This window comes from Bactrocera dorsalis, chromosome 5 (assembly GCF_023373825.1).
Source record: "Bactrocera dorsalis isolate Fly_Bdor chromosome 5, ASM2337382v1, whole genome shotgun sequence".
Lineage (NCBI taxonomy): Eukaryota > Metazoa > Arthropoda > Insecta > Diptera > Tephritidae > Bactrocera > Bactrocera dorsalis.
Genome location: NC_064307.1, coordinates 23,153,484 through 23,172,035, shown reverse-complemented (window position 1 = coordinate 23,172,035; position 18,552 = coordinate 23,153,484). Strand labels below are relative to the sequence as shown.

The 18,552-nt window shown below is 36.5% G+C and overlaps 1 protein-coding gene across 15 annotated transcripts in view; it reads left to right on the top strand.

Moving 5' to 3' along the window:
- Positions 1 to 18,552, top strand: part of LOC105226995 (titin) — a 358,359-nt gene that overhangs the window by 170,120 nt on the left and 169,687 nt on the right. For 5 of the 15 annotated variants that reach the window (XM_049458988.1, XM_049458990.1, XM_049458989.1 and 2 more), the window contains exons 21-24: positions 858 to 1,064; positions 2,072 to 2,232; positions 2,857 to 4,824; positions 9,192 to 10,737. In XM_049458988.1, the coding sequence (XP_049314945.1) occupies positions 858 to 1,064; positions 2,072 to 2,232; positions 2,857 to 4,824; positions 9,192 to 10,737 (3,882 nt within the window). Of the gene's footprint in view, positions 1 to 857; positions 1,065 to 2,071; positions 2,233 to 2,856; positions 4,825 to 9,191; positions 10,738 to 11,691; positions 12,223 to 15,707; positions 15,791 to 15,878; positions 16,060 to 16,133; positions 16,752 to 18,552 lie in introns of those variants that run through there. The other 10 variants (XM_049458992.1, XM_049458999.1, XM_049459000.1 and 7 more) reach the window with 6 other exon arrangements.

Below are 18,552 nucleotides of genomic sequence, written 5' to 3'. Positions count from 1 at the left end.
TTAAATTTTGTATTAGATGAGCTTTTTAAGCAACATTTAAAAAATATATAATTTTACAGAGTTGCCACCTAATAAAATAAAAATATCTGGTGAATTGAAAATAAGCTGCAAATTTTGTTTATATTTTAAACGAAACTTTTATTACTATTATTACGCAAAATTTCACAATTTTTATTGACACAAAAAATAGGGTTGCCACATGTTATAAAATAAAACTTTGCAAACAATCCAACCAAATAAATATACCTTATTATTTAATATTGTGTAAACAGTCTTATTGAAAAAAAAATATGTTACAATGTTGCCACTTAATTAAAATTTAAAACAAAGCTACAAGCTGGAGATGTTAAGTCTAGTGTGTATACTAATCATCAACATTTCAAAAACTTGAATTTAAGTAAGAGTTGAGAAAACGTTGCCACTATTATCAAACACTTTTCTAGAAATTTCGAAATTTATTCGCAAATTCAAAACGTTAACAAATACGCAAGAAGTTAGTATACTATAAGTTAGTATAACTCCGAAAAAAAATTTTGTGGTGTTGCCACCTGATTGTGAAATTCAAAATTATATTCATATTTTTTTCAAATCCTAACAAGCCAGATGGAAACCTTTTATTTAAATGCAAATACTTTTCATTCGATAATAGTTTTTATATCAAAAAAAGCAAACTTCGAGGTAAAGTCTAAAATATCACGAATTCATTCGAGATCTTAGTATTTTTGTTAGGTCTATTATATGAAAATATAATTATTTGTATTTAAAATTCTGATATTTCAAAATCTTAGTACCAAGTGATTTTTTTCTAGTTGAAATGTCATGAAATCAATAATATTTTTTTCCATTTATTTTATTAGAAACCATTTTCCCGCCTGTCTTTGGGCGACGTCTGCAGGCGCAAGTTGTTAAACGCGGAGAAAAGATCATAATGGAAGTAGAAGTAACCGGTTTACCGGAACCAACGGTAACCTGGATGAAAGACGATAAACCCATACAAGAAGCGGGCGTGTCACAGCATCGTCTGTTATCGCAAGGCAACTCCTACAAGCTGATTATCGAGAAAGGTGAGTGAATAGAGGGCTTAAGTGTTTATATTGGGATCGATTTCACTGACTTGAAGCGAAGCTGGTCGATTTAGATGTGAAATAGAGAAGATTATAATGTATATAAAGATTGTTGCCTACATTTAGGCTATTTTGTAAATAATTTATCGCAGTCACGAACCTTTAATTACACTCCGAAGTTTGCCTACAAAGATCGTGGCAGACTCTCAAAAGAACGTCGGAGACCTTATACAATACGAGTATATATGTAAATGTTCAGTGCGACGAGCTAACTCGAATTAGCTATGTTCGTCTCTCTGTCGCTCCGTCTGTATATCAGTTTTTGAGCTATCGATCTGTAATTTTACAACCGGCATTTTCTCACCAAGAAGTTGCTCACTTATCAAACACTCTAGTATATAGCTTTTATACAAACATAATGATCGAAATATAATGCATCATTTGACCTTGTCTGAAAAACATTTTCATTTGACTACCAACTCCACCAAATTTAGCATGTATTATTGACCTAGACAATTATGCAATCTCCGAAAAAATTATTTAAATGGAATCACCATGTATACACATAGCTGTTGCCGATCAAAGTTCTTCCGAGGAATTTTTGGTATTTTTGGACAGTATTATGGTATTCGTGCACAGTATTTAATGTAACCGAAGCAAATGTTTTTTCTGGTTTTTAGTTATGAGGAATATTGCCTACATTTAGGCAACTTTATAAATAATTATCAAAGTCACACACCATGAGCTTTGTAGAAATTTCGAAAAACTCATATTAAATTCAATTATTTTGATATTTTCATGAAATCGAAGTGAAATTGTTTCATCATAAGACTTAATTTGGCAATAGTATTATTTTCTTAAAATTTCAATCAAATTATCTACTATCTATCTATCTATCTATTTGCCTATCTATCTATCGATCTATCTTTTAAATATCTTACTGACGCTTCTCTTAAAAGCATTCTAGCTACTTTGTTGATTTAAACTTTTCGCATATAACAATTTAGGACAATCCAGTGACTCGGGCAAATATATGGTGAAGGCTACTAATGCCGGCGGCGAGGCCAAAAGCATTGCCGATTGTGCGATATTGGAACCATCGCCAGAACGTCTGCAGGAGGTCGTTAAGACTATTGTCTACGAAACGCCAGCTGAACTGAAAACCGAAGTAAGTCTGCATGTACACACTTTCACAAAGTCTAAATAATTAAATGACAAGGAATTCACACAAGAATTTCATATTGAATTTATTTCATATTTTTTAAATTATTATTTATTACTTTAAATTAATAAAACAGAAAACATGTCACCCTTTGCATTTGTATGCATAGAAATATTGACCAATACATATAATAATTGGATTTATAAATAATATCGATTGATATTTAATATTACATAACTATAATACATACGCATATATAATTAAATTTTAAATTTATTGTAAACCTTTTTCTCTCATTGTTTTTTCGCCAACGTTACCAATAAAATTCAATTGTTCGATTTTCGACTCGCATTTTCGCTTAAAAAAATGTCTGTCTATATCCAACTGCTTCTCTCATTGCTTTATGGGGTTTTATGTTGAAATCAAAAATCAAAAAAACAAAAACATAAACCATCAACATATGAATTTCTGCATCAAAAACCATTTCACATGCATCCATTTAACACCAAATCTCAATAAACTGAAAACCCACGTGTTCAACCAACCGACAATACATGAACTAAAAATGTAACAACATCACTGAATATCCAAATATCCGTCGCTGACCAATCACCATCCAACCACCTTTAGACCTTCGCTAAAGAGCCACCGTCCTTTGAAACGACACAAACCGAAATTTCCAACGCATCCGATCTGCATGGCTTATCTGAGTCGAAAATAGTAACTGAGCATCGTTGCACCACCGAGGCAACAATGCGTCTAGAACACAAACAAGCGTACTTAGATCTGCCCGCGTTGAGTGAACGCCCCAAGACGCCAACCGCCGCGACCAACATCAGCACCAACACTGAACTACCCGATTGGCAGCACCTGAAATCGGTATCGACTAACACCGATAGCACACGCTCGAAAACCGGCTCCACACAAACACCGCCGCAAGTACCACCTAAACCCTATACGACAGCTAATAACATTGCCCCCACCCCAACAATCCAGCAATCACAATTCCAATCCACGCTAAGCACAGAACTCGACGGCGGCTACAAAGGTGTAGGGGAGACGCCATTGCTGACGTCAGCCACCACGACGACATCAACTTCCAAGTACGAGAGCACAACGAGTGAGAAGAAATCCTCATCTTTCGATTTCTTTAAGAAAATTGAGAGTCAAGGTGGCACGCAGCCAGCGCCACCTGGCGAAAGATATCAGAAACAAGAGGTTAATGTGATCAACAAACGCACGACGCCATTGACGATCTCAAGACCGAGCGGTGCAACTGCGCAGTCAGCAACGCTTGAAGACGATCTCAAAAATTTGAATTTAATACCGGGTTCTCCACCTGAAATATGCTTTATACCGAAGTTGGACACCGCAAGCGCCAAGCCACAAATGATTAATGATCGTATTAAAATATTAGAAGCATCACAGCAATCACCGAAAGAGCCACCGACTGGCGGTATACGCACACTACCATTATTGCCCGTCTCACAGACATTTAAACATGAGTCCACAATGTCAAAGGAGGTCAAAGTGGAGTATGGGCAACCGATCATAAGGCCGGCGGCTACACTGCCAGCACCACAGCAATTCACACGTTCACCGTCGCCTAAACCCTCCGCGGAGGGCGTAGCCATGTCAAAGTTGTGGACACCTAGTAATTTAAGTGGTTACGAGAGTGCTACAAGTGAGTTGGAACAAAGGTATAAAGCAGAAGCGGAGAGCGATACGAAAGTGGAGCACCGTGAGATTAGGGTACAGAAAGTGCCAACACCAGCGCCCGATTTGAGTGCACCGTATCTGGTGAAAGAGATCAGTAAAGCAATTCATATACCCACAACACCGCAGCGGGAGAAGACACCGTTAGATGATATACATTTGGTGCCCGGCTCACCGCCAGAGATTTGTTTTGCACCCAAACCAGAGGTGCGTCGTCAATCTTTGGTCGAGACAATGGAGAAAACTTTAGAGAAAAATCTGCAACAAGGCCCCACAAAGGTGTTGCCAATGTCGGTGCCTACACTCACACCAACAACAGCGCCACACGCACCTAAAACAACCTCCACCTATAAGCCACCACCGCCAGTAATACCAACCAAACTGACAGTCGGTCAACCCTATGAGAGTGATTACGAAAGCGACCGTTGGAAGTATAGTGGCAGTGAATCGGATGAAGCCTCATTCCGACCGGTTGGCAAGAGTGTACCAGAAGGTTTGGTTGGTGCACCAAGTGTACCCACAACTCATCATACATTCAAGACAAGCGGTTATGCAGCCGATACTGAGGAGATTTCTAGTTACCGTAAAATGGAATCGACCCATCAGGAGAGTCGTTCATTTTACGAATCAACTTCCAGTTCGAAATCAACACAGCAGCTGCCGCAAGCGCCCATGACATCAGTGTTTAAAACGCCACCACAGCAACAACAATACACGCCACAATTTGCACCAGCAGCAGCACCGGCGGCCGCGCAAACTTTCTACCAACAACCGCATTTGGAAAAGCAACCGCCAGCTCCGATTTATTATACCAGCAAGGAAGAGGGCGGTCACGAGAAGCAGGAGTACTCGGACAAGAATGAGTACAGGCGTGAGGAGAAGGTTCGCTAGTTATCGTTGTTGTTATTGATGTTGTTCTGTTGCTACCACCAATTTGTTTCTAACGTGCAACTTTTGATTTTTTTTTAATATTTATTTTAACTTAGTGTATGGTTTATCGCATTAAATTTATATTATTATTTGTATATTTTGGTATTTGGCACTGATTAATTCATCGGAGAAGTGTGAGGTGTCTTGAGTGTAATTTCATAGGTGCATCAAAACTAGGATTTATTAATTTATTTGTTGAAACCCATAGCTTTTAAAAAATAGTTGTGTTGAAATCACAGTGTTTTTCAAAATATATTATGTCAAGTTACAGTTAACTAGCTAATATGTTATGCATTAGAATCAGCTTCCGGTTAGTACCTAAACGAGCATGAATATATAGTAGATCTCAAAACTTCAAAACCCTGAAAAATACTTCAATTCCAACTTTTTCATTATAATATTAAGTTGTCAAATCGAGCTTCTTAGTGACTCCAAGCTTCTTCAAATGGTTTATAACGGTTTGATGACTCCTCTCTTTCGACCAATTCAGCAATTTTCGACGACAGGCCTTCCGGAGCGTGGCGCATCTTCGACCACCTCTACACCAGAACGAAAACGTTGAAACCATCGTTGTGCGGTGGAAATGGAAACTGTATCGGGTCCATAAACTGCACAAATTTTATTGGCGGCTTGAGATGCATTTTTGCCTTTATCGTAGTAGTACTGTAAAATATGCCGTATTTTCTCTTTATTTTGCTCCATGTTTGCGGCGCTATAACTCACGAACGACTTAAAAGAAACGACAATCAATCAAACACGTGTTAGCGCGTGAAATGAGCTTTCCAAAAAGGTATAACATGAGCCGATGCGACGACTAAAACTAGAACCACGCGCTTTCAGCACCAACTAGCGAAAATACCGCAAGACTTTTTTGACAACCAATATCATATATTAAGTACCCACCTCTTAGTTAGTGAACTTTCTCAAACTTTTTAGGAATAGAGTGAAATTTAGATTACCGAACTCCAAAGCAGTTTAGACGCTTATTTTCTTAAGTAAGTCACGTAGAACTCAGAAACTAACGCACATTTCCATGTATTTATCATTCGACAATATAAGGTCTACATTTAGGCAACTTCATAAATATTTATCAAAGTCACACACCATGAGCTTTGTCAAAATTTTGAAAAAGTCATTTCAAATTGTATAATATTGGTCCTCCGAAAATAGGTATGTGACAGGAAGGAACATTTTTCTGCTTTAAATTATCTCAAATGCAGAAACTATGCAAATAAATATGAAAGTTTGGTTTTGTTGCTTAGATATTAGAGCTTAGAGATATACAAGTAAGATAATGTACAGGTAATTGCGGCTTCCCAAAAAAGCATTTTTTTGTGAAAAGATGGGCTTAAAAATTCAAAATTATTCCTAAAAATCAAATAAGAAGGTTGTATGAAAATTTGAAGTTGACCGGTTCAGAGATTTTTTTTTTTCACCGACAGTTAAAACACTTTGTCGAGTTTGGACTATAACTCAATCAAATTCTACAATTTTTGGAAAAAAATATTTTAAACTCGGCCAATGAAACGCGAATTCAGGTGACTCCTCGGAAAAAAGAAGAGCCCCCTTTGGCAGGATAACTCCTTACAGGATCATTTTAAGTGAAAAATATGTGTTTTAGTTAAAAGCTTAACTTAGAACTGGACGATGGAAAAACAAATTGATTTTCGGCAGACATTTTTACAAAAAATTATAATTTCGTGACATTTTATTTTCATTAAGATCGGTTGAGTAATTCACTTAGACTAGCTAGCTTCGAATGCACAAGTTCTCAAGGCACATTTTTGGAAAACCATTAATCCATGTAACATGGTATTTCGTTTATAAGTCAGTGATTTATAGGTAGGACCTTCTCAATACTCTACTGGGTTCATTCAGTGCCAACAAAAAATGAATTGCCAATTGTAACTAGTGCTACTATTTATGAATTTGTATGTATGTATTAAAGATGTACACCAATCTGAATATGGTTTTGAAACTGATTTTATTTCATTTGTATGAGAATACTGAAAAATTTTTAAAATGACATTAAATATGAAATTATTTTTATGTTTCAAAGGAGTATGAAAATTAGCTCCAAGTTTTTTTTGATAATAAAATATCATTTAAAATTAAAAACTGCAAAATCAATTAGAAAGTAAATGAAAATTAAATAAATTCAGCTTCAGAATCATTTACGTTTTAAATAATATGTAACTGTTATTATTTTTAATTTTTTTGTTCTTGTAACTAGTAAATTTGTATAGTTTTATTTGCATTTAGTTAGTGCATTAACATTAGAGAAGCTATCATTAGCAAAACTTTTGTTTATATTTAATTTTTTACTTTTGTAAATTATAATTTCTTTTGAATTTTGATTTAAATTATTTTTTATTAGAAAAAAAATTATGTATAAGCTTCGCTGTATTTGCTTTCAGGCGTTTAGTGTTCTGTGCTGCCTCGTAATATCCGCAATCATTATCATCAATACTGCATTTATAGCAACCATTGTAGAAAACAGCGCAAAATGAAGCACTAAAAACAATAAATCGCCGCAAATATCATAATTACTATATAGTATATTAAGTAGTCAAGCAATAGCATCATCATACACGCATTGCATTAAACAAGTATAATTTGATTATGAATAGTTTATGGTTACGCGCAAAAGTATGCTACAGCAAGCAGCTGCACGCCTATAAATATGCCGCTTTAAGCAATTGGACTCATTCGCGCATTCATTAAAGTCATTTATTAAGCACTAATAAATATATATATAATATACATATCTATATAAATATATAAAAGTAGTAATTCATTAAATTATAAATAAAATCGCATGGTTGGGAATGTCAAAAAGTCATGTCATGCACGTTACCGTATATTTTTTTAAAGTTCATCATATGTAAAAATAGATTTCATCACGAAAATAGTTACTTATATTATTTGATTTATATTTTTATCATTTATTATAGTAAACTTGCTTAAGTAAGCTGCGAGCAAAATAATTTATTTAACTTTAAAATCAAGTAACCAATTGATAGGCTAGATGGCTGATCAAAGATCGCCTGAACTTTTATAGATTAGTTCTCTGAGGTATCAAAAAGTTATAATACGAAATTGCACACATAAGCTTTGAACTCATCAGAAGTCCCGATTAAAAGTCTTGAACCCAACAGAAATCTCGGCTGAAAACTTTGAACCCATCAGAAAACTATTGAAGTGATCTCAGCTAGTTCGATTGTATGACTAAAAGTATGTACTTCACGATTTTAAAGTTTAGACCGGCAACAGGTGGATAGTCACTATTCTCATCAACTTCCTAGCCGTAATATTCTCCAAATTAGTTTAACTAGAAAGTACCACTTAAAGGTTTCGCCAACTGAAATGCTCTGGAATGATTTAGTAAAAACACTTCGTATGTCGACTGAGTGCTTCTAGTTTTTTTTAAATCGAATTCCCTATTTCATCCATGTCAAGACTTTCGAAATCATTAAGACTTTTTATAATCCTGTCTTGTGTTGAAGCCTTTTTTAAGTGGTTTTGTATGATTAGAAGATTTTAACCCCTATGTGGGTCAAAAATAGTAAGAGTCCTTTTGATAGAGCATACATGAAGAGCTCATGCTTGGAGCGATTCGTTTTTTTACCCACCATATTTACCATATGTATGTAAATGCCGAATAATTTGAACTAAATTATTTATCGCTTATATTTTTCTTGAGAATTTAACCTAGTCTCTAGGTAACATCCCATGCTTTTTCTTGTCAAGAATTACTTTGGAGGTTTAAAGTAGCTAGTAGAGAGAGAGGTTGCTCATTTAATAGTTACTTTTATCCACGAAACTCTGGATACCTGATTCTGGATTGCACAGAAATTTGTAGAAACCGGCTCAATGCCCTAGATTCCATCTACATCTGGCTCCTGGAATTGTTCAGAATGTTGGACCTTTGTAACCATATGTGCTAGAGAAGAGGGCACAATAGACCACAAGTCGCAGTGTGAAAAATTGAGCTTTCAGTTTTGAACATTGCTTTCGAGGAGTATGTGAATAGTCTCAGAGATTCAGTTACTGAGGTTTCAGTATGAGGTTATCAGCGATTAAATTTTGACCCTTTTTCGTCTTCTGCATGTTTCAGGAGAAAATTTTTTATTAGCACAGCGCAAGTATTCAATAAAAAGGGAATCTCATAACACGCTTTTTACACTTGCAATAATTATTATTTTTATTTCCATTTTGATTGGTGTTTGTTACTTTTCGCCGTTTTAAAAGCTCAACTTACAACAAAACTTAGCGTATCGCTGATGGCTAACCTTTATTTCTCTCAAATCATTTCACAGAACTATAAGAGCGTATCGAGCATGAGCAGCAGCTACTATAATGCCTCCAATATAAGCAATATCAGCAACATTAGCGCACCCAAATACCAGTCAGTGCCTTTGAAGATACCAACACCGACCGTCACACCCGTACCGGCACAGCGTAAGACACCTGCCGAATTCAGCGACTACAGCAGTGAAGTGGAGGAACGTTTCCGCTCCGTCTCACGCACACAAGAATCGGACAACGAGATCAAGGGCTACCGTGTCGTCTTCCCACCAACGCCAACACCAAAATCGCATCTAACTAATGGACATAAATCGCCGGCAGTGGTGGTGACACCATCGCCCATGGATTTCGAGCCTACACCGCCAGCGGTGAGCACTTATCCGCGACAGAAGTTCGAGCCGATCAAGAAGGAAGTACGACATGAAATCAAGACCGAGTCCAAGGAGCAGAAACAATACTTCCAGCAACAGAAAACGCAACAGCAACAACAACAGGTGTACAAACCGAAACCAGTCGCTGCCAAGTTCATTGCTGCCACACAACAGCAACAACAGCAGCAGCAGCAACAGCCGAGATATGAGCCACGCCCACAACCGGCGCTTTACTACAACGCAATTGCCGGCACACCGCTTCATACGGCGAAAATGGCGACCGAAACGAAAAATGTTATGCACATGAAAGAATCATCTGAAACTTGCCAGCGCGTGGTCAATATGCAGCAAACCAAGCGTGTCATACACTTCGATAGCCAGAAAGAGCAACAGGAACGTCAAGTAAGCACACCACTCGAGCCGTTCCCCTACAGCCCATCGCCGAGTCGCTACACGCCAACACAACAGACGCGTGTACCACCCCCACCCACACCGACTAAGTTCGTACCGGGCGAATTCCGTGAAAGCGATTATGATAGCGAAATAGAGAATGCTAAAATACGTCCGCTATGGACGCCACATGGCGAAAACGGTCCGCTACGCTTCAGACATGTCGAACCGCCACAAATGGGTCGCGCATGCAGCGTGCCACGCGCTTACGAACGTGTGCTCTCACCCATGGAATTCGATCGCGGTCCCGAAATGCCCGCGAAAATAAAAGTCGACCCTAACGAATTGCGTTCACAACGCGGTAGTAGTCTCAGCGCGACCAGTCAGCGTACTCAGTCGCTAAATCGTCACTCGTCCCTGAAGAGCAGCACTAGCTCCAGCTATCAGCAGCGTTATCAGACCTTACAGCCTGATGCTACGGTTGTCGAGAAACGCTTTCCACGTGACGATATGAACTTGAAAGTCGGTTCTCCACCTAAATACGGTTACATACAGTCGCAAATCGATCAACAAGGCAAGCAGATGAGTTCGACCTTCTTGCAAAAGTCACATCAGTTCATCAGTGACATCACCAATGATCTGCAGCAGAAGAGTAGTAAGACCACGAAAATATATAATGGCAGTGCTGAACCGAAAGTGATTACGCACTCCTTCCGACCGGGTTTCAAGCGTGCGCCCAGCGAGGGTGACAACAAGCCGCAAGCCTATCGCGACGAATCGCGCGTTTCGCAATACGGTAAGTAACGAAAATGAGAGCTTCCGTAGTTGTAGAGTTTTGCATATAAGCCCACAATAATGGGCGTTCTATTGCAAATGTTTATGAGTATATACATCGGTAGACAAAAGTAATTGGCTTGGCTGAAACTCAGTTTAGTGTAATACACCTTGTAATGCGACTATTTCTAGAAAATAGCATTCTCGTTAGAAAATCGCGAGCATTTTGTATATCACGGGTTTCTCACTCAGAGCTTGTATGAGCAACAGTAAAGATATCACGATAAATTCAAAACAATAACATGACTACAAGAAAACCGCATGGTGGGTAGAATACCGAGACCATTTCGTATATAACGGTTTTCTCAGCTAACTGTAAAGCTACCGAGTTCAAATTCGAAACTGTCGAATATTTTTCCTTTAGTATTACTGTGTAGAAAAATTGTTGCGATCGGTTGAAAATTACGACTCCTTTTCATATATATAATATATATAATATGTATAAGTTTTTCCCTTTTAAGCGCTAGTGACTACAAATATTATGCTATTAATTCAAAAATAGTCATAAAAGTTTCTTGTTTTTTTATTTTAATTGCTAAGTGACGAATACTTTTGTCTATTGGAGTACGTACTATAACAAATTGGTTTCTGAATTTTACAGTTTTTTTACAGTTTTCAAAATTCGAAATTAGCTTGCGAGTTTTAAGATTTTCCCCCGACTAACACAAACACATACATATATACAAATATTTATATTTACCGATGTTCAAAACTGGAATGCTTCGTTTTGTTCCCATTTTACATATAATAATTATTTTCGAATATATTTTAAATATGATAATATTATTTATATTATATTTATTTATTTACAACAAAAACATGCTGCCTCTCTCTCACTTTGTATCCACAACCAACCAACCAACTGCCCCATCCAAAAATCTACGTGTCTAACTACGTTTGTCTCCACACAAAAAAGGTACAAAATGTGTCGATCCCAATACCGGTCTAATTTACTTTAAATATGATTTTGGCTATGAATTCGGTATACTCTTCCCGGGCGAGGGTCACAAATTCGTCAGCAACCAATGGAATAGCTCGTCGTCAGCACTGCCACCCCGTCACGCCTCCGCTACACCAACGCAACAGTTGTTACAAAGTGGTCGCAAATCACCATACCCCTTAAGTGGTGGCGTTGATGAGCTCGTCATACCGGTGCAACATGAACGCACCACCGCAGCCACACCGACACGCGCATTCACCCCAACGCGACTCAGTGTACCGTATGCGCGTCCAGCATCAGCTCAGAGCGGTTATTACTCGGACACCGGCAGCGCGAGTCGTCGTAGTCCAGCGCCGCCGGGTGTGCGCAGTGTCGGCGGTGGTGCTGCAAGTGGTGTGCATAGACTCAAGAAACGTTATAGCCTACCCAACACACAAGTTATCCATATAAATATCGATCGTCTACACGATAATGAACCGTTGAATCGTCTATCGTATTTAAATACAGGTATTGATTGCACTCGAACGTGAATGCCTCACACTACTAGCTAGCTATCTCATTCGATCATCATACTCTCTCTCAGCTACGCGTATTAGAAAATCACAAAAATGGATGTTGTATTAACCAATTGTTGTTGTAATGACTTATGCATTCGCGCCGTTTTATGAAATGGCGGTTAATATGGAATGTCGCACTTTTTAGCAGTCAGCAATTTGCACAAACCAAGCAATTACAGTGACGGCTAAAAGTAATCAAGCGTAACACTTCTTCTCTCAAGCCAAGCTTGCACTAAGTGAACTCATACACCCACATCTACTACTTTCATATATACAAATTTGTATATACTCAAAGAAATATTTCATTTCATTATTTCCTTGCCGTGAATTCTGCGCAAATACACCGTTATCATTGTATTATACTCCACATCATTATAATATTCATTCTCTGTCGCTACTTTATAATAATTAACAACAAAAGCCGTCGCGTTCTCTGCTCAGTTCCGATGATTACTACTCTAAAGTACTTGCTTCAATGCTAGAAAAAACTATCGTTGTTATAACTGGATAAAAAATTAGTATACTTTTCCGTTATATGATGCCGTAGATTAGTTAGTCAAAGAACTACCTACGCTTTATAGTTGTCCATAATCACATAAGCATCGTATGATAATTGGTCGTCGCTAGTTTTAGTTGTAATATGACAAATCCCATTCCACCTTGGTAAATCAAATCCTCAAGCCCCATTATAGATCCGCTAAGAATTTTACCCAAATTGATGCTGTAAAAATAGTTGTTGTCTTACCTGAAAAGAAAAGAAACCACAGACATAATTAATATATGGAATTTATATTAAATTCTAGCAAGTGTGGAGCAAAAGAACACATTTTTGAACGAGTTGCGTGTTCTTTTGCAGCTCGCTTACATAAATTTGTGCTATGTTGTTGTGTTTGCCTGCATGCTTTGAATGTTTGTTTTAATTTCGATGTTTCAATGACTGCTGATTTTTATCATGTTGCCACTATTTTTTGATTATTTTAGGTCATGTCCCAGAGTTTTAGTCTCAGAAAAAATAAATTTTCCTATAAGATGTGTGTTTCTAAACTTAGGCAGTTATATACACATGCAAGTCAGTAAAAAGTCTTGATTTTTTTAAGAGGCATTATATTTATAAAAAAATTGGATTTCTTTGTTCAAGTAGCCGACCTCCAAGAAGACCTCCCAAATGTGATTTTTGATGATTTTCATGTTTAAACCTTTTTCAAATCCAAAAACCAAACTAGTCAAAAGACTAGTAAAAATTTTGATTTGTATCAAAATAGCGACGCTGAAAAATTACACTTAAGAGTGGCTTAAGAAATTCCTTCGATCATTACCTCACAAATGTATTTTCAACAATCTTTTCCCAAATAAAAAATTAAATATTTTATTATAATTTTTAATTTTTACAAATATACATAATTAAAAAGAAATTTCTGGAAAAAAGGATGCGCCCGCGTTGGGAGGTTAACTCCTTACAGGATTGCCTAAATTGAAAAAGTACCTGTTTAAAGTTAAGTTAAAACTTTAACTTGGAACTTAGACGAAGGAAAAAAACTGAAAATTGGATTTTTGGCAGACATTTTTACCAAAAAATTAAAATTTCAGGACATTTTTTTGTCAAATAGTTTTAATCGAGTAAAAAAAATTCGAGTCTTTAAGAACTGTATCTCAAAGATCTGTGTAAAATTTCATGAAGATAGGTTGAGAAGTTCTCGAGAAATCTTGCCAACCGACTTCAAAAACACAATTTCGAGAAGAACGTTTTTAAAAACGGCGTACTTAGCCATAGTATCTTTGAAACTATTACTCGGATCTCCTTGCAAAATTAGGACAATATTGTAGAGATGTTGTAGAATTTTATAAGATAATAAAAAAAATCGAATTTTTAAAACCCGTAAACCAATGAAACCCCTTAAGGAGTTATATCCATTAGCAAGTCAGAAGAAGCATTTACAAAAACAATATTTTAACAATCGGTAAGAAATTTTGAAAAAATTGGATTTTTTGTTCCCGTAGCCGATCTCTAGGGAGACCTCCGAAAAGTGTTTTTTACGCCGCGAATTTCATGTATAAAAATTTTCTATATTCAAAAAAAAAAAAGCGAAAAAATAAAATACTGTGACCAAAAAACTAGTAAAAATTTTGGTTCTCGATAAAATTGCGGCTACCCAAAAAATAGGTTTTTGCGTTTGGCTTCATGATTCCTTCTATCATTAGCTGACAAATATATTTATGAAAGTCGTATGATATTTCAATCAGTTCAATCGTTGGGAGACGTTTTCCTAACTAACTAGAAATACCACTTTATACCTGAAACTTTGAAATTGACAGGAAAATATAAATACTTAAGTGGGTATGCAAAAAACAGGTCACAGGAGGATGTAAACACCTACCTGTATATGAGTACATTATTTAGCGAAGGTTTGACTTTAAAACGCATTTAGGTAACAAATACCGATAAACGGTACACATGAATTCAGGTTTATGTACCTACCTGTATACATTATTTCTATAACTAATAGATGTTTAGCTAAGATTAAAGTTTTTATCGAACTGCTGTATCGCCTATCTTAAAAATATGGTTAAAATTGAATAGCGTATAGTAAAAGTAGGTACCGACAAATATTAATAAATGCTGTTGATAAATGTTAATAAATTTCTTGATCACGAAAAACTAATGTAAAATTTCTGTGGCAAATTAGGTGAACATGTACCAATAATTTTTGTTGTGCCTATAAATTGCCTTCTGAATGAAAATATACCGAAAACGGTACAATTCTATCTTCTTATTTTTTCATATGCTTGCTTAAAACTTTACAATTTGCGAATGAAAATGTACCGAGAAACGGTACAATTGTACCTGCTTATTTTTCATAATCGCGGTCAAAATTTTGCAATTTGTAAAAGAAAATGTACCGAAAAACGGTACAATTTAATCTACTTATTTTTTGATGTGCTAACTTAATTTTAAAATTTTTCAACAAAATGTACCGAAAAACGGTACAATTTCGCCTACTAATTTTTTAAAATGATCGCTTACGTTTTAAAATTTCTGAAAGAAAATGTACCGAAAAACGGTACAATTTTACCTACTTATTTTTTAATGTGCTCGCTTAAAATTTGCTGCAAAATCATATGCTATTTTTAAAACAGAGATTTTTTCTAACTTTTGCTATGCATATACCAAACCGTTGCTCTACGGTGCGCTTCCCCGCCTGCATGCAGCTTGCGTTTATGCTTGGATGTTGTACTGTTTATTTTCGATAATTACAAAAACGAAAACTTTTTGTTATTGCTCGTGCCTGCTAATCTGTGTTACAATCAGTGAATGCTTTTAAAAAAGTATATACTAAAGTTCATGTCGTGAGTGTCAAACTAATAACTTGCATCAAAAAATCACAAACAAACAAAAATAACTATAATTTTCAAACAAATATCTCACAAAAATCACAGCAACAGAACTGCCATCGGATGTACCCGTTAACGCACACCTCAATCGCGACGATTACCCGAAGCGCGCGCCACAATTCATAACGGTAAGTGTAGCCAAAGCGAACTAATTTCAAATTATTTTCATTGCAATAGAAAACGAAATAAATTATATGCTTTTTAACTTGCCCCCAGCCACTGAAAGAATACGCCGTTATGTTGGGTCAAATCGCACGCTTCGAGTGCATCGTGCAATCGCATCCAACAGCGAATGTGACATGGAGTCGCAATGGCGTCGCCTTGCAGAACAGCGCCAAGTATGTTATTGAGTACCGTAACGGTGTCTGTCGTCTGACCATACCACAGGCATATCCAGGTAATACATATACATACATACACACTCTTGAAATAAATATATTAAATCTCCCGCCTCTCCAACCCTCACAACAGATGATGCCGGTGTCTACGCCTGCACCGCCACGAATCCTTTGGGCACAGCCACCACTTCCGGACAGCTACTCGTGCAAGCCAAGCGTTTATAAATTCGATCCAAGGCAGTAAAATGAGAAAAATTCGACCAAGTACACATTGGAAAATGTGTGGCAACTATCTTTAAATATAATTAATACGGAATATACTAAAGTTTTGCAGACTTTTCGTAATATTTTAAGCAGTTAGTGAAAAAAAATGTGTTAATGTATTAATTGTGCTTCAAATTCATGCTCAACGCAGACGCATGCGCACAGACACAGCCTTATAAGTTGCTGAAAAGGTATATGTGTGTGTTTAATTTCTCTTTCTTTAGTGTCAAATGGAAAATTTCGAATTTATTTGCAATGAAAAAAATACTCAAGCTATATACCTATACATACATACATATACGAGCAGAGAAGCTATTGTATTACGCAGCTATTAAGCCGATTTGAAATTGATATAAATTTATGTTTATGTGCCGAATTTGTCATTATTTATGCTTATATAACAATAGTATTACATGTGTTTTTATGATTATTATTATTACTATTATTTGAATAAATTATTCGTGGAACTTTGTTTTGAGAAAACAATTTTTTATGTGACTTTAGTATAACTCGGAGTCTGGAAGCAAGAAGAGGATAATATATTTATATGACTCTATGAAACACCGATTTTGAGTTTAAACAGAAAAAAAATTACATTTGCCATTTATTCGAAGCAAGGAAAACTTTCTGCAGACTACAACACTTGATGTGTATATTTTCTGAACCAGTGTTTCCAAACCGGATTCTGAAAATAACGATTACCAAATGGGAATAAAATATTTGAATAAAGCAAAACTTCGGTTGCAGCGAAGCTATCATACTCAGATACATTACTTATAGCAAAAAGGATCGGAAACATATTTTTAAACAAGATTTTTATGGATCAGTTTGACCAGCTAAAATAATGGGTTTTTTTCATAGGAAGGCTACAAAAGTAGAACGATATGGACAACAAATGGTGCCATATTTTTAGCGCTCTTTTGACATTTCTCCTTAGTAAGATTTGCCATTTCATCATGAAAAGATATAAAATCCAACAAGAGGTCGAAATTATTAAAATTTAGTACCGAAATTCGGAGTCAGCGGCCTCAACTTTAAGAGCGCTACGTCCAATTTATAATCGTCATAGTCGTCCCTTCAGATCAACAATTAAGCATCTAATAATAGAAAAATTTTAATTCACAGGCACAGTAGAAAATGTTCCCGTGCCAGTGAGACAAAGGAGTGCCCGTAGTGTCGAGTATATTGTTGGCGCTAGCGCATCAATTGAGGAAGACCCAAATCAGTTTCTCAAACGTCGTTGTCAAGCGTTTGTTATCTCTGTGATGTCTTTGTGGCGAATTTTGTGAAAAGATCTTGACCTATATCTTTACAAGATCAAATTGATGCAGGAACTGAAGCCGCTTGATCACCAGAGTCGTCGTATGAAGAATTTTCATCGAAAAATCATCTTCAGTAATGAGACTCATTTCTGGCTGTATGGATTCGTCAATAAGCAAAATATGCGTTTTTGGTCAGGCAGCAATCCAAACGTACCTCATGAGTCACCTTTGCATCTCGAAAGAATTACGATTTGGTGCGGTTTAGGAGCCGACGGCGTCATTGGGCCGTATTTCTTCCGTAAAGATCAAGATCGGCACTTTACTATGAATGAGAGTCGCTACCGCTAAATAATAAACGAATATTTTTGGCTCGAAAACAGGTGAAAATTGTGTTGGTAATCTAGAGGGGTTAAATTGCATGATTTTGGAGGCAATTTTCGCGTAAGTTTTTAGGAACTTTTAGGGCCAACTTTACACGCAATATGTACATTTTTTGACGTTAAGCATGAGGTGGCGCAAGGTCTGGTTGGAAATAGAGATTGAGAAACAAATAAGGGTAACATAGTGTAAAAATGCTCATTTGCTCTCATTTCGAATGAATTAAGATCCGATGATGCCGTCTCAACATAGTACGCACCAAGCGCACAACTCTTGGGAACAATTGCGTTTCCCGAAATCACAAGGATTTGACTCACCCCAATATTGACAAAACTGGTTATTGGCGAAGTCATTAAGTCAGCATTGAGCCTCATCTGAGAAGATAATCTTTCGATGGATGTGAATTTGGGAATTTTTCGAAGAGCTTGAGTTTGTGTAATAATCTTGCACCATTTCCAAACCTTGTACGAAAGTCAACCGGATATGTTGAAATGTCAAACCTTACTGAAACTCTGAAAATTTGAGACAAATACGTGAACAAATATGACTGCCGCGAGCTGCGTTATTCACGTACATATGTCACGTTATTCCTATTACTAGACGCTATAGGGCAGCTTCTTAGGGAGAAAAGGAGAAATTTTCAGATTT